The sequence below is a fragment of the Oxyura jamaicensis genome, chromosome 1, assembly GCF_011077185.1.
Source record: "Oxyura jamaicensis isolate SHBP4307 breed ruddy duck chromosome 1, BPBGC_Ojam_1.0, whole genome shotgun sequence".
NCBI lineage: Eukaryota > Metazoa > Chordata > Aves > Anseriformes > Anatidae > Oxyura > Oxyura jamaicensis.
Window position 1 is genome coordinate 112,466,950 of NC_048893.1, and position 25,065 is coordinate 112,492,014.

The 25,065-nt window shown below is 42.9% G+C and overlaps 1 protein-coding gene across 2 annotated transcripts; it reads right to left on the reverse strand.

Moving 5' to 3' along the window:
• Positions 1 to 337: 337 nt before the first annotated feature.
• Positions 338 to 23,312, reverse strand: TMPRSS2 (transmembrane serine protease 2). Of its 2 annotated transcripts, XM_035315843.1 has the most exons (16): positions 22,005 to 23,312; positions 19,901 to 19,966; positions 14,498 to 14,654; positions 13,231 to 13,301; positions 12,204 to 12,396; positions 11,811 to 11,894; positions 10,739 to 10,858; positions 9,172 to 9,301; positions 7,554 to 7,664; positions 6,795 to 6,838; positions 5,878 to 6,052; positions 3,937 to 4,112; positions 2,652 to 2,747; positions 1,962 to 2,104; positions 1,271 to 1,423; positions 338 to 1,096 (listed from the first exon to the last, which is right to left on the reverse strand). In XM_035315843.1, exons 4-16 carry the CDS (start codon positions 13,243 to 13,245, stop codon positions 1,085 to 1,087), a joined length of 1,452 nt encoding a protein of 483 aa, XP_035171734.1. In that variant the 5' UTR covers positions 13,246 to 13,301; positions 14,498 to 14,654; positions 19,901 to 19,966; positions 22,005 to 23,312; the 3' UTR covers positions 338 to 1,084. The 2 variants fall into 2 exon arrangements, with proteins under 2 accessions (XP_035171734.1, XP_035171733.1); XM_035315842.1 differs by lacking the exon at positions 19,901 to 19,966.
• Between the last annotated feature and the right edge of the window lie 1,753 nt (positions 23,313 to 25,065).

The window sequence follows — 25,065 nt, forward strand, 5'->3', positions numbered from 1 at the left end:
GAGAAAACAAGACTAGTAGAGTCATTTCATTCAAGAAAAATTTTTAAAATTTATCCTTCTTAACAAATGTGACTTGTTATGGCTTTTTGATCCTATGTACTGGCTATAAATTATCTTCAAAATCCTAGTCGAGGTGGCACTGTGATATCAACTGCCTTTTGCTAAAAACATCATATAGGTACCTAAAGGAGAGCTCTAAGGAATTAAAAGCCAAATTTAATAAATGAGGTAGTTCATCCGGTTAGGCAGATTATATTTCTTCTCACAGAACATCCAGCCTCTGAACGTGCACTGCAGCCAGAGGTCCACTGCCTGCAGCACAGCCTCAGGGACACGATGTGCTCAGCCAGGGACCCCTGTCAGGATGGTTAACTCCCTGTATCCCGCTGCAGCTCCAAAACATCCCTCTTCTTGGCCTACATCAAGTGACGGCAGGTCCTGCCATTCCAGGTTCAGAGCAGTTTAAGGCAGAAGAGCACTTTTAATTATAATTACTGAGATAGCCAGGCTGATCTCTCTTAGAACAGTCTGACTTGAATGACGGCAGTCAAGGTCCTGAGGATTTTTAACTACCTGAATATACAGTATTTTTTTTCCTGTGTCTCTACTGTAGTGCATGAAAACTTCCCTTCATATATACCAAAAAACATTAACTTCTTAAATTGCCAACCAGCAGCTCAGAGATTCAACGTTCACATTACTTAATATTTAAAACGCTACTAAACCGTCTCAGTATCCTGCTACAAAAATCTTACGTTAAATTGTGATCAAAATTGCCATTATAAACCTGTACCTGATTATCAAGTGAAAGTACTCAACTAAAAAAAGACATCTCAGAAAGCAGTTGGCAGAACAACTTTCTGCCAGGCACCACATCAAGAAGAAAGGTGCTCATTGTGATAATCCTTCACTGATTAAAATCAGTCACTGTAGCCAGTACAGAACCGAGTGTGCAATCCTTCATGTTATTTTTAAAAAGAAAATTCAAGGAGACAAATCATTTGTAAAAGTGAATAAATATCCCATGGCTTCATTTTTTCTTGTTCTCAGAAACATTGATCATCAACAAGGACAGACAGCATTGTCATCTGTTTGCCTGTTTAAAACAAAAAACAAAAGAGTTTCTAGTTGTGCTAACAGACCACCTTATCCATTATTTGGATGCTTCTCAATCGAATAGCTTTATCAGACAACTCACAGAATATGAATAATTAAATTTAATTTTCAGGAATTGGGGCATTTAAAAATATTAAAGACCAAAATATCTTACCTGCATATTTTTATAAATCCAGTCTGTAAACACAGTCATATTCCCATAAACTCCAGGTCTATTGGGAGTAGCACAGCCAGTTCCCCAGCTGGTATCTCCAACCAACCACCACACGGAGTTTTTATTTGTTACCAGAGGACCTCCGCTGTCACCCTGCACAAAATATATCCATACTATCAGTGACCTGGCCATCAGGAAAGACACTGAATGCGATTCATTTTATTTCAGGACTACAGGTTAGGTCTCAAAAAAAGCTAAACACCATTTCAAGAGAACAACTAAAACAAAATGCTATGGCAATTACAGTATTAAATGATAACTGTTTGCCATAGGAATGATTTTTTTTTTTTGCCCAAAGCACCAGATGAGATAGGCTTTATTGACTTTCTTGTTCACAAGTGTAATGCTAGGGTATTGTAGTGATTATGAAGAGCTTCGTTTTCAAGCACACAATCACAAAACATCCTCAAAGCATTAATAAGGGCCACCTCACCCTCTCAGCATATATAGCAAGACTTCAGCACTTGCTACCAATCAGGACGGCACAAAATGAACTGGAAGCCCAACCAAAGAGTTAGTCATAAAAATATATAATTGTAGGATCTGTTTTTAATTAATAGATGACAAAATTCCTCCTAAGAAGATGAAAAATAATCAGCCAAATTATTAAGTGTTTATTAGGAATAATTACCTGACAGGAATCAATTCCTCCTTCCAGATATCCAGCACAGATCATTGTAGGCAAAATCATACCATTATAGATATAGATGGAGTTACATCTAGAACGTTCTATTAAAGGTACCATAACATAATTCAAGGTAGTTGATGTTTTACCTAAAATTGAAACATGCACATAAACACACACAAAAAGACAAGGTTAGAACAAGCATCAGGTCACACTGCTATTACAAGTCCCAGCAGCTAGCATCGTTCAGGGTGAAATAAACCCACTAGAAACTTTGGCATGGACTCTTAAGACAGATGGTCCATCACACAGAACACTGACATTAAAATTCCCTTCCCAGATGTCAGTAAGTTACTCTGCGTTGCTGTCAATGTACTCTAAGGCAAGAGAACAAGGACCTGCTCACCACAACCCTGAATCAACTGCATAAGACACAGGGCTGTTAAAGGCCCATGAGCAAAGCAAGGGGTGAGAAGGTCCGCTGTTTCATAGTCGAGAACAAGGGGGCAGCAATACCCAAATTCAGAGTCTATTTCCCCCAACAGCCCCCCCCCCCCCCCCCCATGCCTACCACAGAGCAGGACTTTCTGGCACTGAAAAAAATCTTGCTTCCCTTTTCCTTCTCACTTATACATTTACCTAGCCAGAAGAGGACCGGCTCTGTAGAAGACCCGAATATCCCAGAGGCACTCTTACCTCCTTGGTACTCTGCTCCCCATCCAGATATCCAGCACTGCTGATTGGGCTCAAACATCATTCCTGGATTAGGCAGACAAACTGGCTGTACGTTATCTACAAAAAAAAAAAAAAAAAAAAAAAGTGACAGTCTGCAATCCCAGATGTCCAGGTATAATGCAAAACAAATGCACACGAAACTTCTCAGCATGACCATCACTTGCTTTAAATATATACGCACCATGTTTTTTCTCCTCTCCTTAAGATACTGTGCAACACGCAGCAGTAGAAATTTCAGCAGTGGCCCCTTCCCAGAGGGCTACCTACTGCATTCTGACCTCAAAGTGAGGAACAAACACAGTTAATGGTTCTAGCTCAATTCATCAACAGTTAACACCAGTCCTCTTGATCAGTAAAGGAAGACAAAGAAGAGAACAAAGACTCCTAACAGCTAGCTTCATTCTGTTTACAAAACCCTGCTGAAAATAATCAATGCAAGCAGGATTCAATGCCTGTATACAAGAAGTATGAAATGCAGAAGGAAAAAAAAAAAAGAAACTTTCTTGGTAAAGGCAACCTTCCTACACCCAGCAGAATATGACCCCCTCCAGATTATCTCTAGTAGTTTTAAGCTAATGCACTGAAATATACAGGACCAGTATATAAAGCACCTATACACATGTAGGACCTACATACATAAAGCACTTAAAAGCTTAAATAATGCTTTCTCTTCTAATTTTTCCTGATTGCTTACAAAGAATACGCATCTACTTTTAAGGAAAACCCCTTTCAGCTTTATGTGCTTAAAAAAAATGTTAGTACTTCATGTTAGTAGGTTGCTATGTTCCTCCATCTGAGCAGGAACTTCTTCAAACAGGTTTTTGTTTCTTTGGACTTTGTGGGTGTGGGATGGGTGGGGGTGGTGTGTGTTCCCCCCCACCCCAGTAGTTATTTGATATAACTTGGTTTACCACTTAGCCAGTTGCTCCACCCTTACTCCCTGAGACTGCACATACTGGAGTGATAACACTTGAACACCTTACAGTACTCTGCAGTAAATGTACATTACCGACCATGGAGAAAAGTGAACAAGGTTAAACCTAGTCCAAACTCCCTTACCCGGTACTAGATGTAAATAAACCCTACTTAGGAAATCAAAGGGCACCTGAAGGTGTCTCTACCCACATGATGCGTTTTTCCCCATGAGTAAATATCTGCGAGGAGGATTTCTTCATTAAATTCAGAAGTTTTAAGAGATGTGCTCATTGCCATTGGACTTTTTCCTTAAGAAGAACAGAATACATACCAGTAAAACTCAATGGTGTCTCTAACTTCATAAGGGCAACATCATTGTCTTTAGTGTCCGTATCATAATCTGGATGGGAAATTATTTGTTGCACTCTATATCCGGCTCTTAAAATAATGTCACTCTGGCTCACAATCCCGGCATAAACTCTCCAGATGTATGGATCAGAAAGTTGTCTACAGAAAACAAAAAAAAAAACAAAAACAAACAAACAAAAAAAAAAAGTTAGAAGGTTTGCTTCCCTGGTAGGGAGTTCGGCTTACAAACTTCAAAGAACTGTCTTTAGCATCCATGACTAAGAACGTACATGCATTTGACTACCACTTCTGAAGATAAATTAAAAAGTAACTCATGTGTTCTTTGTTTTTGGCCAGCCTCCCCTAATCAGCCAACTAACAGAATGTTTTTTACTGATGTTAATCCAAAATATTAACGTGCGGCCCCCCCCCCCCCCCCCCCAAAAAAAAAAACAACACACTAGAGAAATCCTTGTCCAGATACCTGTGTCTCATACTCATCAAAAAAAGGTGAAATGGACAAATAGCATAAAAGGGAGCTAATTTAATCTAAATATATATATATCTATCTTGTGGTCAGTTTTTTCTGAAAGACAAAGTACAAAATACCTAACTTTGTGAAAGTTTGTCTCTAGTTTCATAAATATATAAAAAAATATTTCAAATAGGTTAAGAATTACTGTCTATCCCCTTAGTCACTCAGCACAGCAAATTATAGGCTGAGACTGCAACACTGAAGCCTCTTTTTTGATTTCAGTTGCTGAGGGATCAAGCTGTTATTTCTAAAGTCTCACATGTCAGTGTTATCACTTGTGCACTATCCAAAGCACGGAAGGACAGCAGAAGCCAGAATTAGTAAAAACATGATCTACTGAAGGAATTTCATTATCTTGAAAATGTTATTAGGCTGTTTGGTTGTTTTTTTGTTTGTTTGTTTTGGTGGTTTGTTGCTTTTTTTAATTGCTAAGCATACTGTCTAGATGTAATTTAAGTAGTTACTGTGCTCCAGTACAATTTACAAATGCTCAGTAGAAAGCTTTCTACAACTGTTAAAACTCCCTCCCTCAGAAGTGCCAAAAAAAATATTCCTGAAAGCATGTATTATTTTTAACCCAGCTACACTTTGGTTGACCATTCCTAAAGTGTTACACATTACAGAGCTCACACCTGGAAACAGAGGGGGGGATAAGATCTTTACATAAAACTAAACACTTGCATTCCTTTCTCAAGGTGAAGGACAAAATTATTTTTCCATGGCTGCGTCTCAAACTGTGAGCCAGCCAACCAACCGTTAAAATGTTTTTGCTTACTGGATTTTCCTCCAAAGAAGAGGAAACATTCTGCCACAGAACACCCTTAACTGTCCTTTAAAACTGTGCTTTCACATTAAAAAGGAACAAAGCTTTTCTGTTTCTTTTCTTCTGTTGATGCCTACATAAAGTGTTCCTTGGATAGGTATAACTCTACAGTTAATACTGACTTGGGCTTTACCACTTGACCCTGTAGCATGAAGATAGGAGGAAATAAAGGGTACAGACATGTTTGTACTGATCATATCTACAGTTTGGTAATATTGGACATTTAGCGGGAAAAGCGTAATGCCTTTGTGACAGCATCATGTTGTCTGGCATCAGTTTGGCACCTTGAATTTGCCTTTTAAGTTGGGTGGGTATCTGTGCCCAGCACCTCCGTCCAATTTAATTTCCCCCTTCAACAAGCAAAATAGGATTTTCTTCCTGTAGAAATCAGATTATCTGCAGCTTCCAAAACTTCCCTCAACACTTTAGGTCTACATAGCTAAAATACCATATCCAATGCCTGCATTTGACTCTGTTTTAAAGCAAAAAGCTGCAAAATCAGTTCTGCCCCTCTGCCAGCCCGAAGCAAGGAAGACCACCCGCAGGCAGACCCACGCAGCACTCACCCCTCCACGCAGTGAGCCGCCGTCACCAGCCACTCGCGGGTGATGATGGAGCCCCCGCAGACGTGGGTGCCCTGCACGTGGAGGCTGAGCTGCCACGGCCACTGCCCCAGCACCGCCGTGCTGCCACCCACGATCCTGTTCATGATGGCTGTGCTTTTGGTGGGCAGGCCGCACTCTGGGGAGTCAGGCACACACACAGACAGACGTTAGAGAGAGATGGTCTTAAAGGTGGTTTCTTCAGCCCAGGCTTCGCTGTGGTACAGCAAAGAGGGGAGAGCAGACTCTGCTGCTGCTTGATCCCACATCCCAGCCATCGCTCTACAATGCTCACTCACGGGAACGAGCTGGGCTGAGCCTCACGTGGCCCAGGCACCCTCAGGGCCAAGGCACCCTTCACATCGCAAACACTGTCCTGCCTCGCTGGCAGCTGTTGCCCTCAGTTCATCACTTCAGAAGTGAACCATAAGAGGGTGGTTCACTGAACACTCTGAATGCTGCCGTTCGAGTATCTTTAATGAGCCACATAAACACACAACATTGTGTTGTGCAACAGAACATGCAACGCCCAGGAGTCATCTCACCACAGTTACTACGGTGAGGAACGGTGTCCACCTGATGGCCACATGTCAGTGACTGTGCTACAGACTTCCCACCACAGCAACATAGCAATGGATACAAAGCACACCACGGGCAAGCCATTTAAAGGAAATGGTGGCAACAGAGATAGAGCAACAGGGGACCTAATATCCCCCTCATCTCCTCTTCAATCCTGCTTCTTAAAATGTGAAACTTGGGAAGCACAGTTAAATCATCTACACATCAAAAGACAGCAATTATTTACGTTGATTCAAAAAGATTTACTGCTGCAGCGTTCAAATGTGTGAACATGCAAAGGTCTGGAAAACAAGGACACTTACTTATGCAGCGTAGAGAAACCACGTTTCCTGATGCACAGGAATTGCTGCAATAGAAATTAAAAAAAAAAAAAAAAAAAAAAAAGGAAAGAAAACAGGCTTTTAGGCATCCAGCAAGGCAAATGGTAGGCAAAGCTCACCTTCCAGCTGCTTCCTACCCGTTCCAGCTATGTGCCCTGCCTTCACACTCATCTTCCTGGTGAGGCTTCCCTCCTTTCTTCACTCTTTCCAGCTACCCTACCAACACCCATCTGTCCTCCACCATTTCTTGCATTCACCAAAACTGTCATGTGGAAGACCACAGACTCCCGTAGAGGTAGGCAGCACAGAAGGCTTGTAAGCCTATTGAGGAGCAAGATAAAGAACAGCGTAAGATAAAGTTGAGATGATTTATGAAGTAGTTGTAGAAGAATTTGAACAAGGGAGCCATGGAAACTTTGCAGGTACAGCAGTCTACAGGTAAGGAAACGAGAGGCTTCAGAGTTGTTTAAGGCATCGTAGACAGGGCAACCTTCTGTACAGCATGGGAAAAGGATGGGACACCTACGTTTTTTGAAAAGGAGGGGAAGGATGGAAAAGTGACAGATGTGCTTTTAAACAGAGGTAAGAGCAGTTGCTGCAAGCAGATTTAAAAGGAAGCCTCTTTCACTCCAACAATGCCCACAGAAAGAAGTGCTTGCATTATGCTGTAGGCAGAAGCTATGCGTCCCACAACAGCTAAAGATATCCCTCATAAAAGGAAAATAGTTTGTATTAAGATACCTGTTATGCAGCCTTTTATACAGGTCTGTATTCCCAGCACTTGTGTTCAGCTTCATAAAGCTTTTAAAGCTGACTTCAGCTGCTACTCCTTGACTATAGTAATATGTATCTCTGTGAAACAGAAAGAGTCTATTAAGAAACCCAGCAGCTTCAGTTTTCAAACAAGTGAAAATAAGTAGTGCCAAGCCAGAGCTTCTGACATGAACAACGCTAAAATATATATATATATTTTATATTACAGAATCACAGAATAGTCTAGGTTGGAAGAGACCTCCAAGATCACCGAGTCCAACCTCTGACCTAACACTAACAAGTCCTCCACTAAACCATATCCCTAAGCTCTACATCTAAACGTCTTTTAAAGACCTCCAGGGATGGTGACTCAACCACTTCCCTGGGCAGCCCATTCCAGTGACTAACAACCCGTTCAGGAAAGAAGTTCTTCCTAATATCCAACCTAAACCTCCCCTGGCGCAACTTTAGCCCATTTCCCCTCGTCCTGTCAGCAGGCACATGGGAGAATGGACCAACCGCCACCTCACTACAGCTTCCTTTCAGGTACCTGTAGAGTGCAATAAGGTTGCCCCTGAGCCTTCTCTTCCCCAAGCTAAACAGTCCCAGCTCTCTCAGCCGCTCCTCGTAAGACTTGTTCTCCAGACCCTTCACCAGCTTCGTTGCCCTTCTCTGGACTCGCTCAAGCACCTCCATGTCCTTCTTGTAGCGAGGGGCCCAAAACTGAACACAGTACTCGAGGTGCGGCCTCACCAGAGCCGAGTACAGGGGGACAATCACTTCCCTGGACCTGCTGGCCACGCTGTTTCTTATACAAGCCAGGGTGTTGTTGGCTTTCTTGGCTGCCTGAGCACACTGCTGGCTCATATTCAGCTGACTATCAACCAATACTCCCAGGTCCTTCTCTGCCAGGCAGCCTTCTAACCACTCAAAGCACAGAACCCAACAGAACAGTACAATGCCAGACAAACATGTTCCTTTAAACATTCATCAATCTCAGTTAACCATCAGACGGTTGCTAGATTAAAATATTTTTATCTAGTATGGGTACATGGTAGGAATCTTCAGCCTTATGAAACAGGACATAACAAAGAGATGCCTTTGATTGTGCATTTACACAGAATAGCAAAGTTCAGGTCCAATAGGATGTAACAGCCACATTCTGTGGGACATCTGCAGGGGTAGTAAGTGATACTGCTCTGCGGGGCTTTCCTACAGCAGGGCTGTCTTACTGATTGGAAACTACTTCAGGCATTGCTGGTTCAGAGACCTTAATTCTGAGTGGGGTATGTGCAAGTTCTTCCTGGACAATAAATTCACTGCATTACCCCTCCCACACCAGAAGATAGCATTTGCCAACCACATCAAAGAGAGGCAACACAAAATATTTCAACTGTGGAAGACTTTATGCTACAGCGTTTACACAGTGAGAACATGGACAGCATTCTGGCCACAAACGTTTATGCTGCTCCTCACACCAGCATCTGTTATGTGTGTCCTCAGCAGACTGCCAGCTGCTTTTTATTTCACATATGTATTCTTAAAAACTGCAAGGGGGAATTTTAACCATTCTATGCATTTTCAAAGACCGATAAAGGTTACTTACACATTATAGCCCATATCTTTACATGCAATCTTTCCAAAATCATCAGTCCAGTCATCTTGACAAACAGGATACCAGGCTTTGCTGACAGGTGAATAAACTTCAAGGATAAAGTTCGGTCCAAAAAGTCTAACTGCCAGAAAAGTAAGAAGAAAACAAAAAAAAAAAAAAAAAAAAAAAAAAAGAATGTAACAACACCACACATGCTATACTACTTTTTTTTTCTCTACTTAAAGCTATTAAACGCCTGTTATATTTGCTTGCATCTATAAACCAGTGTTAATTTAATGCTGCCATCTACTCAAATTCTGGTTAAGTACCAAGTAGACAGAAATATTACAATGATTTAATTCCTTTATGCAAGGGAATTTAAAATAACTACCAGTTTAAAAGGCAACTGTGCAATATAGTGTTCATCTTGTCATTTCAGTTTTTATTCTCAAAATTCTTTTTCATATTCCACTGCTGCAGAAAACTGAAATACCCAATCATTTTTATCATCTACCTACACAACCGTGTATTACGTATAAATAAAATATAAACTGTTATAATATATAATATCTTAAATACATCAAACAGACAAGCGCCTGTAGACAAAGAATGTAATAAGGAGCAATTAGCTCTGACATTCCATGCCCCACTATGTACTTATTTTCAGAATTCAATATAAAATAGCTTAAATGAAAGAGCAGACTGAACAAGCTTCTTCAAAAACACATTATTCGACCAAATGGAGAGGAACACCTTCAGAACGTATGCCAGTAAACGCTAACACTGCATGAAGCATATACAAAAGAAGAGTTCCCAAACAGAGAATGGGCACAAGATGGGTGTTAGAATCAAGATGCCACAGCTTTGGAACGGGCAAATTGATGCCATTTCCACCTTACTTTTTCAGCTCTGCACCAAAACTCCTCTTAACACCTTTTGAGTTGGAAACACTAATCAGACTAAGCTTTCTTACACAAAGCAGTTATAAAGTTGAAAATAAAGTACTGGGAGAAGGAATGTGAAATATATGGAAAAAGACTTACACTATCACCTGAAGTTCTACTAAGAAGTCAATTATGACTGCTCATTCCAGAACCAATGTTATATTCAGGTTTGTACAAACTAGATTTAAATTAGAAGGTAATATTTTAAAGCTTATTCCAAATCAAGCCAGCTTGACTTTTAGGCATTGGAAGGGATAGCCCAGGGAGGTGCTAGAGTCACAGTCCCCATGGGTGTTTAAGGAAAGGTTGGACATGGTGCTTAGGAACATGGTTTAATGGGTGACATTGGTGGTAGGGGGATGGTTGGACCAGCTGATACTGGAAGTTTTTACCAACCTTAATGATTCTATGACCCGCTGAGCCAGTCATTTTGTTTCAGCTGTGCAATTGGACCGGAAACAGACTACAGATCTGAATATAAGATTTGAAGCACTCAAAGTTCCTAAAGAATTTTAGAGATGTAACTGAGCCTTAAGCCAGCCCTATGGTAACTTAGGCAAGCTTTAGACAAAGGGATTTGCTCAAGAATGCTTGCAGCTGGCTTAAGGTCCCCTTCCTTGATCACCAGCACTCACCACAACGGTTTTCATCCTCCCCATTTGGGCAGTTGGTCACTCCATCACACCAATCTGAGGGAGACACGCACACTCCCGAAGACCCACACTCTATTAACGATCCGAGGCAATGATTCTCTACTGTAAGGAGAAAGCAGCACAGTCATTAGACTGAATGTCAGTTTAGCCTCAGGCAACCACTGCCAACTCTCACCTTAAGGAGAATGCCAGTTTGATGGAGCAAAGCATCAGAAAGCTCCAACTCAGAGATAGGAAGAGACCTAGACTGACACAACATAAGACTTATCGCTACCTGTCCTTTACATCACTTGTCAAATTAAGTCATTGATGCAGCTGATTGGATTTTGTCCATTGCCATTAACAAACACCATTAAGTTGTCTAAAAGGAATTAACTTCACGCTGATAAAGCATAGCATTTATAATCAGAAAAGGAGGAAGAAAGAAATTACTCCAATTACATGCTGTTGCTTTCAGTGCTGTTTAAAACAAGACTACATTCACCCTGTATAAATCAGAGTTAAAAAAAAAAAAAATCACCCTAAGAACACAAAAGTCTCATCTAATAGTTTTAAATGAACTACCTTCTCTCTTCCTTTCCTTTCCTGCACAGAACATATCAGTGGTTACTTGGATAGGGCTCACACAATTTTAACACAATTTCAAATCAAAGCCATCACAGAAACAAATAAACATGCGTGAATTACTTCCGCTCTGAGAGAGATCCCATTTTACCAAAATAAAGTACATCTTAATCATTTACATTCTGCCAGTTAAGCTACACAATTTTTTTTCAGTCAAAAAGGTGATGACATCACTTGATGTCAAAAACATATTTACCTGACAAATGGAAAAGAAAGCAACAGCAACACTGTTTACTTAAAAATAATTTTAAAAACCGCATAGTTGTGGCTTATTTTTTCAAGCAACATTAGTTTCTCTCTTATGAGATAGATAATAAAGTCTTTCCTGTCCTTAATTCAGCATAAAAAGGTAAAAGATGCATACTTCTAACCATACAACTTTACTACTTCCTTTCTTTCAGAACAACACAAAACAAAAAGTAATTCTTACCAAAATACCAAATGAAGAAAGCACCAACTGCACAACAAATGACTATTAAAATTGATATTATAATTATCATGGTTTTCTTTACACCTGAAACAGAAACAAGGACAAAAAGAGAAATTAGGTTTACAAATAAGGTAATTTCCAACATGGAAACCAGCATTCTGTGTATTTCCTTGAAATTAAAAGTAGATGGTGTTTGTCCATCAGACTTTCTCCATTCCAACACCCTTGCTTCACTAAGGATGCAGTTACACCTGCATTCCAGCCATCACTTCTTCATCCACAAGGAGGAAGCAGGCTTTTGCATGTTCCTTCAACACAGGAATGTGAAGGGAAGACCCCCTGACTCTGGAAGACATTAAGCCTAAAATTGGAAGAAATCCCAAGAAATCTTACCTGATGAACAAGTCCTCCCAGATGAAGGGGCTACTGGACTAGTCGACTGGTAGGTTGAAACTCTTGGGACATAGGTTGGCACTGATGGAGCATTTGTAGAGAAGTATGGTGGATATGGGTTAGCACCTGCTGGTGGCCTGGCAGAATAGTTTTCTGGCTGAAAGCCACGATTTTCATAGTATGGCGGTGGGCCCTGAATGGTAACATTAAAGGAAAGGAAACAAACAAACAAAAAAGGCAAGACTGCAATTAGGACAAAGTAAATTAAAGATACCATTTCCATACAGAACCCTACTAAGTAATTCTGCTACTGCAGGAATCCACCACACGCACTCATACATACCAGTGATTCCAATTTGCATGGAGAGAGATTTACAGCACATGCCTAATACATCACACTTTGAATAATAAAAATAACAGAGTGATGCCCAAAGGCATATTAAGAGATCAGTTTCCTGGTCCAAAGTAACCCAATCGAAAAAGGATTTTTGAACCCAGCCCACCAGGTGGCTGCACCAACTATTTCACTGGAACATCTGACAACAAACAAATAAGCAGCATGGACTGTTTTAGGCAATACCGTCATCAAAAGAAATGCTGACAACTAACAGCCTTTGTGTACTCAGTTGTCCATGACTAGGAAAAATTCTTACTTGCCATTCTGTCCTATGGGAAGACCTAGTGCACCTGAGCTACTTCTGAAAACACTGGCCTAACAACAGGTTGTGGAATACTTACGTTGTGAGAGATTTAAGAATTAATCAGAAGCCATGCCAATCTCTCTCAAACACAATCTTTAAAAGCATAAATCTCTCCTAGAGGTATCTGAGCACTTGAAATCCTAGTTAATTCAAGCCTCTTACACCTGTCCCACAGCGTATCTTTCCCATTATGCAAAAAAACACAAGAAATACTTATATCCACATTTTAAAAGACTAACTAACCAGTATATAGTTCAATCATCTGTTACTTGTAAAGAAATAAAACCCCATTAAAAAAGGAATAAAGAAGTGTTTTGTTTACTTACTACAGTAGAGGTCATCTTTCCTTTGTCAGTAGTACTGAAACAACTCAAGTGTTTGAAAGTAAAGCTTGAACCTACAAAAAACAGGAAACGATCATAACCAAAAGCTTTATCCACCTCTCTTGTTTTTCCCTTGAAAAAATGCCAAATCAAGAGGAAAAAAAATAGGAGAGTATTTCAAGAGAGGGTATAAATTAAGGTACAGCCTGAAATCAGATCTCGTTAGCCTCTCAATACAACCTTGAGCATTTTACAGTGGCCACTATTCATCAACACGAGCGCCTAGCAAACCGAGAAGACCGAGGCAGTGCTCACCCTCGCTGACAGGAGGAGCGTTATAGGGCACCCTGGCAGCAACCCACCCGCTGTCAGCACCAGGCACAGTTCCTCCTGCCTCTCTCAACACTTACTCATGTATCACTGAAGTTTATGACACGGAAACAAGAAGACGAACAAAGCATAAGGAAATACAAATGCCACCAACTCATTTAATAATGCTACAGATGGTAGCCCTGAAAACCACACCATCTTCACGCCACTGTGTTGTGAACAGTTTTCTTCTTGGTTATATTTTGTGGCCATCACACCAAAAAGAAGTATGGCAGTGAAACAGCATGACACACCAATACAAATCTTACTGAAACAGAGTAAAACGAAGGAGCTGCATCCAAAGTTTCAGGCATATAGCAGTTTATTTTGAAGTTAAACATTAACATTAGGTAAAACCAAAGATTAACAGAAACACAAGAAACGCACAATGTTTGCTGTCACCTTTCTAACACAGGTGGCTATACACAGCCACAAGCGATCATTTTAATAAATAATTTAATCTACAGAGACCTCTCATAATATTACCCTACATGAGAAAAAGCACAGGAAGTGCCTCAGTCACACGCTGAGCAACACAGTTCTCCAGCTTCCAGAACAAGCCCTGCACACCGGCACAATGCCACCACCCCTGTTGCAAGCCACTACTACACAGAGCATCTGCACTAAGACACAGCATAACTTAGCCTAAAGCAGAAGGTTGTTTTAGAGCCTGCACCTAGCTGTCACCTCACCCAGAACTGAATTTCAAATGTCTTTGAAGCAGATGTCAACTGCAGCTTAACACCCAGAGCATGCCAATACTTCATGACAGCTTAGGAAGGCTGATCATGGTATTTGCCTATTTGTGCTACCAAAAAGAAAAATAAATAAACAAAATAACGCACAGTTGAACTCTTACTTGCATGGCAGACAAGAGAAAACAAGTCCTACTCCTACTTACAGTAAGTCCATCAAGACAGGTGACTAAGTCTGCAGGACTTCTTTTATGTTGCATCCATTCTTAGTCAGTTCTTCATTGTAAAGCTGGGACATGCAGTTCTGCCTAAATTCAGAGGACAAGTAACACTTCAAAGGAAGATACCGTTGTTCCTTGTTCTCTGAAAAGGAAGGAAAAAAAGTACAGAAGTTTAATGATAAAAGATGGAAGGAAGAGTACTAGGTGATTCTGAGGTAAGCCAGGCATGACAAATAAATAAATAAATAAATAATCTACATTTCAATTTGAAATTCTTTACAAGCTGGCAGATGACAGGCTTCCTCACTCAATTTTAATTAACTACAGGAAAAAAAAAAATCTCTGTTGCTTAGCTCACAACATGTTAACCACCTCTCCCATTTCAGTTCTTGGGAAACTACTTCCCATCCAATTTCTAATTAATAAGTGATTTCCCATTATCACACCACAAAACATAGGCAAGACATAGGTACATACACACTTCAATGAAATTATTTGACTTGGTATTAAAAAGAGATTAAACCAAAAAAACTAGACTCTCATTAGATTTCACGTTTCAAATACAAAAAAAAAAAAAAAAAAAAAAAAAAAAGATGGCTAACATCCAATAATGATGCAATCTAGTTTTCTTGAACATACATTACTGAGACACTTCAAAATGTTTTACAAACAAATCAAGGATACTGCAGCAAATTCATGGATAAGCAAGTTGGGCCATGGTAAAACAAACCAACCTGCCAGACAGTCCCCATTCCAAGAGCGACAGAACTGGAAGGCATGGGGCTGCCTTATCTCAGGCCAATAGTTTAGGCCTACACATCTGACAGATTTAATACATCCCACATAAAAGTAGTGTAAACCCACATCAATAAGAAAAAAGTTTAGTGGGAACACAGAATTACCCTTCCCTTCCCCCAGTAGTCATTTCCCCATATATGTGCCAAGGTGTAATGGCACATTACCGGGTACATCTGAAGAAACGTCAAACGTTCTTTAAAGTGACATGGCAGAGTTAAAGGGTACTGGGATCCCTAGGCAAGAACACAGGGATGGAGGTCATCCCTGCAGCAGGCTTGAAAGAACAAGACAATGTCCAGGGGGCAAAGCCTTGCATATCAGCTTGCCATGCAACACCTTACAGCACTGGGAAAAGTATAGCCAATGAACAAAAGGGAATCATCATTCACATGCTGTCAAGCCCTTGAATTTCAAACCCTTCGGTTTACTCCAATATTGAGCAGAACAAGCACTTGGCCCTCCAGCACTACAGAAGTTCCAAAAATCAAGTTTGCCTTTTTTTTTCCACAACTCTGAAAGAGAAGAAATACTGCTATAATTTCACAGAATCACAGAATTGTAGGGGTTGGAAGGGACCTCAAGAGATCATCGGATCCAACCCCCCTGTCAAAGCATGTTCCCTAGAGCAGGTTGCTCAGGTAGGCATACAGACAGGCCTTAAATATCTCCAGAGAAGGAGACTCCACAACCTCCCTAGGCAGCCTGTTCCAGTGCTCCGTCACCCTCAACGTCAAGATGTTCTTTCTCATGTTGGTGTGGAACTTCCTGTGCTCCATTTTGTGACCATTGCCCCTTGTCCTGTCTCCATAAACGACTGAAAAGAGGTTGGCCATATCTCTTTGTCTCCCACACTTCAGCTATTTATAAACATGGATAAGATCCCCTCTGTCTTCTTCTCTCAAGGCTGAACAGACCAAGGTCTCTGAGCCTTTCCTCATAGGAAAGATGCTCCAGGCCTCGTATCATCTTTGTGGCCCTCCACGGGACTCTTTCCAGGTGATCCCTGTCTTTTTTTGTACCAGGGAGCCCAGAACTGGACACAGTACTCCAGGTGAGGCCTAACCAGGGCAGAGTAGAGGAGGAGGATCACCTCCCTTGACCTGCTGGCCACGCTCCTTTTTATGCACGCCAGGATCCCATTGGCCTTCTTGGCCACCAGGGCACGCTGCTGGCTCATGGCCAACCCGTTGTCTACCAGGACCCCCAGGTCCTTCTCTACAGAGCTCCTTTCCAGCAGGTCGTCCCCCAGCCTGTACTGATACTCCCAGTTGTTCCTTCCCAGGTGCAGGACTCTATGCTTGCTCTTGTTAAACTTCACTTGGTTTCTTCCTGCCCAGCTCTCCAGCCCATCCAGGTCTCACTGGCAGCACAACCTTCTGGCGTGTCGGCTGCTCCTCCCAGCTTCGTATCATCAGCGTATTTGCTGAAGGTGGACACTATTCCCTCATCAAGGTCGTCGACGAAGACATTGAACATTTCTAATGATAGCCAATAGTAAGAGTATAAAATATACAGCCATCGGCATGAGAAGGTTGTAGATTTGTTAGAGCAGGTCCAGAGGAGGGCCACACAGATGATCAAGGGGCTGGAGCACTTCTCCTACATAGAAAGGCTGAGAAAGCTGGGGATGTTCAACCTACAGAAGAGAAGGCTCTGGGGGAATCTCATTGCAACCTTTCAGTACTTAAAGGGGACTTATAGGGGAGATTTAGATTAGATGTTAGGAGGAATTTCTTCACTCAGAGGGAGGTGAAGCACTGAAACAGGTTGTCCAGAGAGGCTGTGGATGCCCCATTCCTGGAGGTGTTCAAGGCCAGTCTGGACGAGGCCCTGGGCAACATGATGTAGTGGGTGGCATCCCTGCCTATGGCAGGAGGAGGGTGGAAGTAGATGGCCTGTGAGGTCCCTTCCAACCCAAGCCATTCCATTCTATAAAATACTGTCTCACAGCAGGCAGCTATTACTTAAAATACCTCAGCTCCTTATATGTGTCTAAGGAGTGTCGTAAGTACAGTCCTGTCACAGTTTATTAGATTTAATAAACATACATCTTTTTTTTTCCAAAAAAAATTGTCAGAACGAGAGAAAATGGAAAAGATTAGATTCACTCAAGGCAAATTAAACCCAACACTTTTTGGTGGGGGGGGGGGAGGAAAAAAAAAAAAAGTTTTCAATGAATTCCTGTAAATCAATCCTGTATATTTAAAGAAAAAAGTGGCAATTTGATAAGTCTCTGTTTCATTTGATAACTTGCTACTTAACTGGATACAGACTCCCTAGAACATGAGTCCCCCAAAGGCTTGTCTTCCTCCTCCCTACCACTGTCCCATGGACAAGAAAAGCACTGAGCAGAGTTGCGCTGCTCAGCAGTAGTTTCTTCTCACCGCCCCGTCCTCCTAAGCCCCTCACCTTGCCACTGCCAGGTGAAGGCAAGCCTCTGCTTTTGCCTCCTTGCAACAGCAACAGGTCATGGCTCCTTTATACTGTATGCGTCCTTCAATATCCAGGAGCCAATGTCCCATAAAGACGAATAAAAAAATCACAAGGGAAAAACAAACAGGAGATAGAGTCCCATTTCTGTTCATAAAACCAGACTTTTACCCTAGGCTTTTACCCTAGTTTCTCCATGCAAGAAATAAAAATGTTACTTCCTTATTACACACCATGTTGTAACTACTAATTAAGAGCAGTACCATGCTTCTGGAGGTGCGGAACTCTGCACGTACTACCAGCTACCTTAGCTTCCACAACCTTTTCCATAGAGATAGCTATATATTGTGTCCAGGTGACACATGTAAGTCAACAAGATGGAATAGTTACCTTCAACCATACAGTAAAACACTGTAAATTCAGCCAATCGACTAATGATGCCAGGATTATATTGCCAACAGTATACTTCCCGTATTTCTTTATTATTTCAATACATATTTTGTGCCATTTCCTTAAACAGAAATGCTATTAGCTGTTTGCTAAGCTCTATAATAAAGACCATCAGCTGAATAAATAAGTACAAAACAGACCAGTTCCTGATAACTATACTTATGTAAAAGCAAACACATGCAAACAAGAAGAGACATAAAAAGAATTGTTATAAAACCAAATACATAAAGACAAGTTCAGCTTCTAAGAGAAGGAAGCATAAAAGTATCCACACAATCTATATAAGCAGTGACTAACACCAGTTCATATCCAAAAATATCCATTCTTATTATCCAGATAAAGAAATACAGCATACTCATTAAAACATTAATGGAGTGCAAAGCTCAATCTTAATACAGAATCAACCAACAAATTATGGCTTTTCTTGATGATGCTACAAAGGAAGTATTCTTTTATCTGTTTACATCCAACCGTTTTATGTTATCCAAGAAACTTCATTAGCTACAGGTAGGCAATCGTGATAGTAAGGGGTGGGGAGCAAATGAGCAAAGAGGTGATTCCAAATTTACTTGCATGAGCTTGTCACACACTAGGCAATTCTTGCCTTTACTGCCTGAACAACAGAAAAAGAAACATGGTCAAGGTCCCTGTTTAACAAGCAGCACTAAAAATATCATGAATTATAAATAAACTATAAAAAGGTATAAAAATCCATTTATTTTTGAAAGAGGAAAGGAATTAAATAAGAATGTTCATATAATTTCATCAACAATATTTCCTCAATACATCTGGAAGTACTACTGGACATTTTTACTGTGATGATTAAAAAAAAAAAAAAAAAAAAAAAGTAATTTACTCCTTTGGGGTGAAATTTAAGCTCTGGATGGGTCAAAACCCAACAAGAACTTGAATGTCTAAAGTAATTGAAACTGAGTTATTTCAGCATCCTTGCTTTTCAGCTAACTTTCTCAATAAGGGTAAGCGTTGCTCAATGTGCTCAAGCAGTAATATTAAATGTTGGTTTGTTCAGCCTAGAGCAGAGCAGGCTGAGGGGAGGCCTCATGGCGGCCTGCAGCTCCCTCACGAGGGGAGGGAAGGGGCAGGCGCTGAGCTCTGCTCTCTGGGGACAGCGACAGGACCCGAGGGAATGGCATGGAGCTGGGACAGGGGAGGGTCAGGCTGGGGGTTAGGGAAAGGTTCTGCACCCAGAGGGTGGTTGGGCACTGGGACAGGCTCCCCAGAGCAGTGGTCAGGGCACCAAGCCTGTCAGAGTTCAAGAAGCATTTGGACAAGGCTCTCAGACACATGGTCTGGTTTTAGGATGGTCCTGTGTGGAGCCAGGAGTTGGACTCAATGATCCCTGTGAGTCCCTTCCAACTCGGATATTCTGTGATTCTATAGTCTTGCAGAGAACTATACAAGACTGTGCAAATATTTACAAGAAAGTCAGTTTGCCACAATAGAGCCTCAGCATTCCTAGGTCTCCTAAGAAATAGCTTTGGAGCTCTTCCAGATTAGCTCCGAAAACATCATTAAACTATAGAACCACTTATCAACAGGTGGTAAAAAAAAACAGCACCTCTTGATAAGCTCTACCAGAAACTCAAATAAAGTCCACAATACAACAGCATTCTTGAGGCCAGCAAACCAAAATTCATACTACTTTCACAGGCAAAAAGAAAAAAAGGCATGAAAAAGTTCTACGCATACCAGTCTCATTTTAAACTGTTATAGGATGCTGTATTCATAGTATGAGTAATGCTCTATTTGTCTTCCCTGAAAACAAACGTTACCTTGAAGCTGCCTATCACAAGTAAATGAGATGCTTATATATAAGGGGGGGGGGGGGTGGGGAGGGGGAGATCACATGCAAGCAATTAGAAAAGGTGGAGTGGGAAAGGAGGCAGAGAAGGCGTTGTCTAGCTGAGTGGATGATGAGTGGCAGAAGAGTTATAGCCCTACTAAAACTGTTCCCAAGACAGAGAGGGCAAGAGTCCAAAATAATTAGATTTGCTGGTATGGTGGGAGTTGGGTCTATCCATTGGTACAGATGCAGTTATTGCCCACGGCACCCAGCACCTCATACACAGATCACTGAATTGCTAGAGGATGCTCTAACTGCTAGCCTGGCATTTTGATGCTTTCTTTCCCTATGTTACATCCCCGGTTCTGCCTCTACCCATTTCCCCTATAGCAGAAGCAAACAACCTCAGCTTCACATAGCAAAATTCAGTTCTGGGGTTGCAGCAGTGAGAGCCTCTGGCTGCTTCTTGGCTGGGGGGGGAAAGCTCTCAAGAACACTTATTTACCACATCCGAGTTGCAAACAAATGAGCTTGCAGAGATAGTTATCACTTAGCAAGAAGCACCCACCCCATAGAAAAATAAATAAAAACTAGCAATGTTAACAAATCTGGCTTATTTAGGAATTTGTCTAGGTGAGCTGTTTTCAACCTGTGAGCACCACCTCCTGAGGAGCTATAAACCACTTTCAGGGGGTCTATGGCAGATAAGGAAGAAAAGCAAGCTGACCAGCAGGAGGTTTGAATCCAACCCACGGGGTGAACCCTCATTGCCAGGGACTGGTTTAGGGATCCATGCATCGAAGACACGGGACAAGTTCTAACGCAGCGGCACAGATGCAGCCGAGCTGAAGTTGCAGCACCAGAGCTGCTCAGGGTGGGCAGACCCTGCACTGAGGCAGACTGCACAGAGCAGGGGAAGGGCCCGCACCTCCAGGAGGGGCATCTCCAAAGGAAATATTCCAACCAGCAACCCAGAATGCTGCTTCAATCTGTTTTTCCTAGAACACCACTTTGACCTAGGCTGGACCACCACGACAGATCCACTGTCCTACATAAACTTTCAATGTCCCACACAGCATCCATCTCATTCCTCACCTAGCGCTGCCCTGCTTAGCACAAGTCAGCCTTCAGAGGGGAAGCTGCTCCCTCCGGCTCTTTCTAAAGCGCTGAAGGTGTAATTTAACTCAGGGCAAACAGGGATACTCGGGACAACAGCACACTGTGAGAGCAGCCTCTCAAATTCACTGACCTACACGCAGCCTTGCAAACCTGCGGTGAAACTCTAGGTGCCGGTAAGGTGTGATCGCCGAGAAAGCTGCCCAAAGCAGCGTGCAGAGGGGCTTTATTCCAACCCTCAGGGTCTTGGCCTGGAAGTTTTGATGAGATGGATCATGCTGGAAGGCGCTCTGCTCTATCAACAACGTTGCTCTTCCAAAACACTACTCGACAAGCCGTGCCACCTGTAGCCACAAGCCAGGGCTTTTGCAAGAAACCAAACGGTGGTGACACAGCGAGGAGGTCCCAGAATTAGGTGCTGGTTTGGTTTAACCCCCATAGGAACAGACAGCCATGGCCTCCGTGACCTCGAAGGAGCTGCACCATCTCACAGCATCCCACTTCCCTTCATCACGACAGCAAGAACAGATAACATCCACCTCAAGAAGCACCAGGTGGAGCGGCTTTAGCGTGCACGGAGCTCTCTGCAGCTTGGCCCCAGCACCCCAAAAGACCATGTTACCGGCTTCCAGGTCCCACCTCGCCTCACCCACCGCTGCACGGACGGCCTTTGGGAAGGGGGCAAGCGGCTGGACCGGGGGTGGTGGACACGGCCTCCATGCTGCCGCCGGGGTCCCTCGGCGCCCCCAAAAGCCAAGCCTCGGTTAAACGCCAGCAAACGCAGGGGGAGGGGGCGGCCGGGACCGGGCGGCGAAGCGAGGGTCGGACGGCAGCCCCCCGGCCCCGGAGACGCCGAGGCCCGGCCGGGCATGGCAGGGGGGAACCCCCGCTTACCTGGGGCCGCCCCCACCGCGGCGGAGCAGAAGCGGAGCGGATCCGGAGCGGGACGCGGCGCCGGCCGGGAGCAGCGGAGGCCGGGGAGGAGCCGGGGCGGGGGGAGAGGAGGGAAGGGGCTGGGCACCGCATCCACCTGCGGGCACCTGGCCCCGCCGAGGCCGGGCACCGGCAGGGGGGAGCCGGGGCTTTCCCTTCCCCCAGCCCTCCTCCTCCTCTTCCTCCTGCGCCCGTCTGCAAAACAAACGCGCCGCAGGGAAGCGAGCAGCGAGACACCGGCCCCCGAGCGGGGGGGTGATGAGACGGAGTTGAAGCTCAGTAATCAGCACTCATTAGTCGTCTGTCTGCTTCTCAAAGCGCCGTATGCAAATAAAGAGTCTCAGCCCTTCCTTAAACCATGCTGACAGCTAGTGCTCGTAAAATAATAAGGCCTGGGAAATTGCTTCGTTTTTTCTTTTGCCGTTGAGGTCTGTTTAAGAAAGGGGCACTCTTAAAAGATTGCTGCTGTCAGTAGTCTCAAGTCAGAGTCTTATAAGACTCTAGTGATTTGGGGTAACTCACCTGTAAAGCAGATCTACAGAGGAATAAGGTTGTTTTCTGCCAAAACTGAGCTCACAAGTTCAATGAAAATTCACTTACATCCAAAAGCCTCCAGAGTATGACTGCGTAAGTTCATAGGTGCGTGGAGAGCTTCCACTCACTTTAATAACAGCTCCAAATTAGCTACAGCATCGTTGCATGCTGTGCTTAACACCTCTGCAGTGAGACTCCAGATAAAGGAAAGTACCGAAGCATGGAAGCATGGCATGATGAGTGTTTGGGCTTTGTTTACATTTTCAAACCCACATCAAGAAATCACATCCAGGGCACCAAGAAGCCAGGATCATACCTTCAGTATTTTTCCAGCTCTATATGTTTATTCAAAGACATTATGAACTTACTATTCTGATCTTTTAGTACTAATACGTGGGAAGCACTTGCTAAAACATCTTTAAACTTTTGCTCGGGCTTTCCAGCTGGACCTTTTTGTAGGGCTATTTTTGCTCATGTTCTCCCAAAACGAGTTGGTGAAACTCAGTAATTTTCTACTGTGGATTTAATTGCAGGAACTGGTCATGAATTTCTCCTGAAGCAAAATGTAAGATTGTCCCAAGTCATGCCTACAATGGTTCTCTAAAGTTTTCACCTTTTTGGCTTGTCCTTGTCTTTAATGTGCCAATCTTGTCTTTAAATCTGCCTTGTCTTTAAATCTGCCAGTGGCCTTCAGAGCTTAAAGACATTTTACTTTTGAAGCAGGGTGCCTGGTCGTGAAGTTTCCTGATAAGCTTCCTTGCCAGGACAGAGGGAGATGGCCCTGCAAACTGCCACATGTCACCATTGCCACAAAAGAGATGCCACATGACCATCAAGGAGAGCTGTGCTGCTCTACTGGCAGAATCTGAACATGCCTCCACCTTCAAAATTAACTTTTTCTTTGAAGATCATTTGGAAGGTCCTGTACTGATGATGTGTTCCATTCCTCTCTCAAGACAGCTCCCTCAGCTATTAGGATGCCTAACAATTTAGGTTTCTAAAGGCAATTTTTCTGTGCTTAAGATCCCCCTTTGGATTTCTCCAAATACCTAGTACAACAGCTGCAGGTAAGGAGAAAGGGAGATGTAAAATACCTAGGAAAGTCCCTCTGTATGTTGATGTTGTCCATATGTAGCCACTTCTAAGGTATTACATCAGTTCAGGAGTTAAAAGCAAAAGTGAGCAGGAGGACAGGGTAGCAGGGAATGGATAAGTATGCTCTGCTGAGGAGAAGCTTTAGATGGGTAACCACGTGGCTTTGTGAACCACGAAATAATACCAGATCTGCCATGGCAGGGATTCAGTGCAGCCCCATTACAATTAATGGTACTCTGCTTAGTTACAGACTTGAAGACCTGGGCACCCGCCAGCAGGCCGTTGATTAACACTGTTAACACCTTTTCTTCTCGGAGCAAAGTCGGGCAGAACGGCTGAGCTGGTCAGGGGAAAGTGCATTCCCTCATTTCCCCAGTTCTTCTCCTTCTTGCTTCAGCCTGGGAGGCTGGTTTCCGGCTCTCTGAGGGGTTGACATTTTGGTTCTCTATCGTAGTAAAGCCTTTTTTTTTTTTTTTTTTTTTAACTGGGTTAATATTCTGCAAGCTTAACTCAGTTTGCTAACAAAGGTCAAACGGACACGAGCTTGGAGCGGCGGAGGTGGAGGTGGGGAGGGGGACACTGCCTCCTCTTGGCAGCAGAAGTTGAAAGGTCTGTTCAGCTTGTCTTTTCTAGCCGAGGACTAGTTGTGGTCCTGTAAGCTCATACAAAATATTTGTGCGTGTATGGCTTTTAATTATTCAAGCTGGCGTTCACAGCACAGGATGCCAAGCGTTCGTTTTAGTAATGCAGCACGAGCCGCCTTCGACAGGGCAGAGCTGGGTTTGGTGTTTCAGGGCCAGTGCATGCTTGCGGAGGGGTCCTGCTCTCGATGGGCTCTCTCTTGTCCAGCAGCCCAGACCTCCCGGTGTCTGAGGACTCAGACGTCATCCAGCCTGCTGCTGCTTGTCTCCATGCTCACTCCAAATACCTTTTTCTCACTTAATAGTTTAAGCGCTCAGTGAACCGCTTCCTCCTCCATATTTATGAATGTGCATTTATGAATGTGAGGGGCAGGGGAGGGTGCTTTCTTTTGTTTTTACAGGCTCGAATGTTAATGCTTCCGTGTACTTGTGCTAAGCATCTGAATTTCAGCATGTAAATGAACTGATCTTAAGTGTCTGGCATCACCTACCATCCCACCACAGGAAAACTTTGTCATTCTTTGCTTCCCACTTCTACTCTATTTTTTAAGGCAGGTCTACCCACCCTTTAATCATAACTTGTACTGTTCCTGCAGCCCTCCATCAACATAGATAATTTCCTACTCTGTTAATACCCAATGTATAGTTTGCTCCATTGTCTTTCTTTCTTATGTCTGATTTTTTGCATGTATTTCTAGTGTCCAATAAAAAACTTAGGGTCTGGGAGATAAAGTTTCTCTAAAGCAAAGCTA

What these genes read in the sequence shown, in the direction of transcription:
- TMPRSS2 (XM_035315842.1), bottom strand. An exon ending in TTTCTTCATTTGGTATTTTG is followed by an intron (nt 10,859 to 11,810) that starts GTAAGAATTACT and finishes TTCTCCTTACAG; the next exon opens with TAGAGAATCATTGCCTCGGA. An exon ending in GGGAGCAGAGTACCAAGGAG is followed by an intron (nt 2,105 to 2,651) that starts GTAAGAGTGCCT and finishes TTTCAATTTTAG; the next exon opens with GTAAAACATCAACTACCTTG.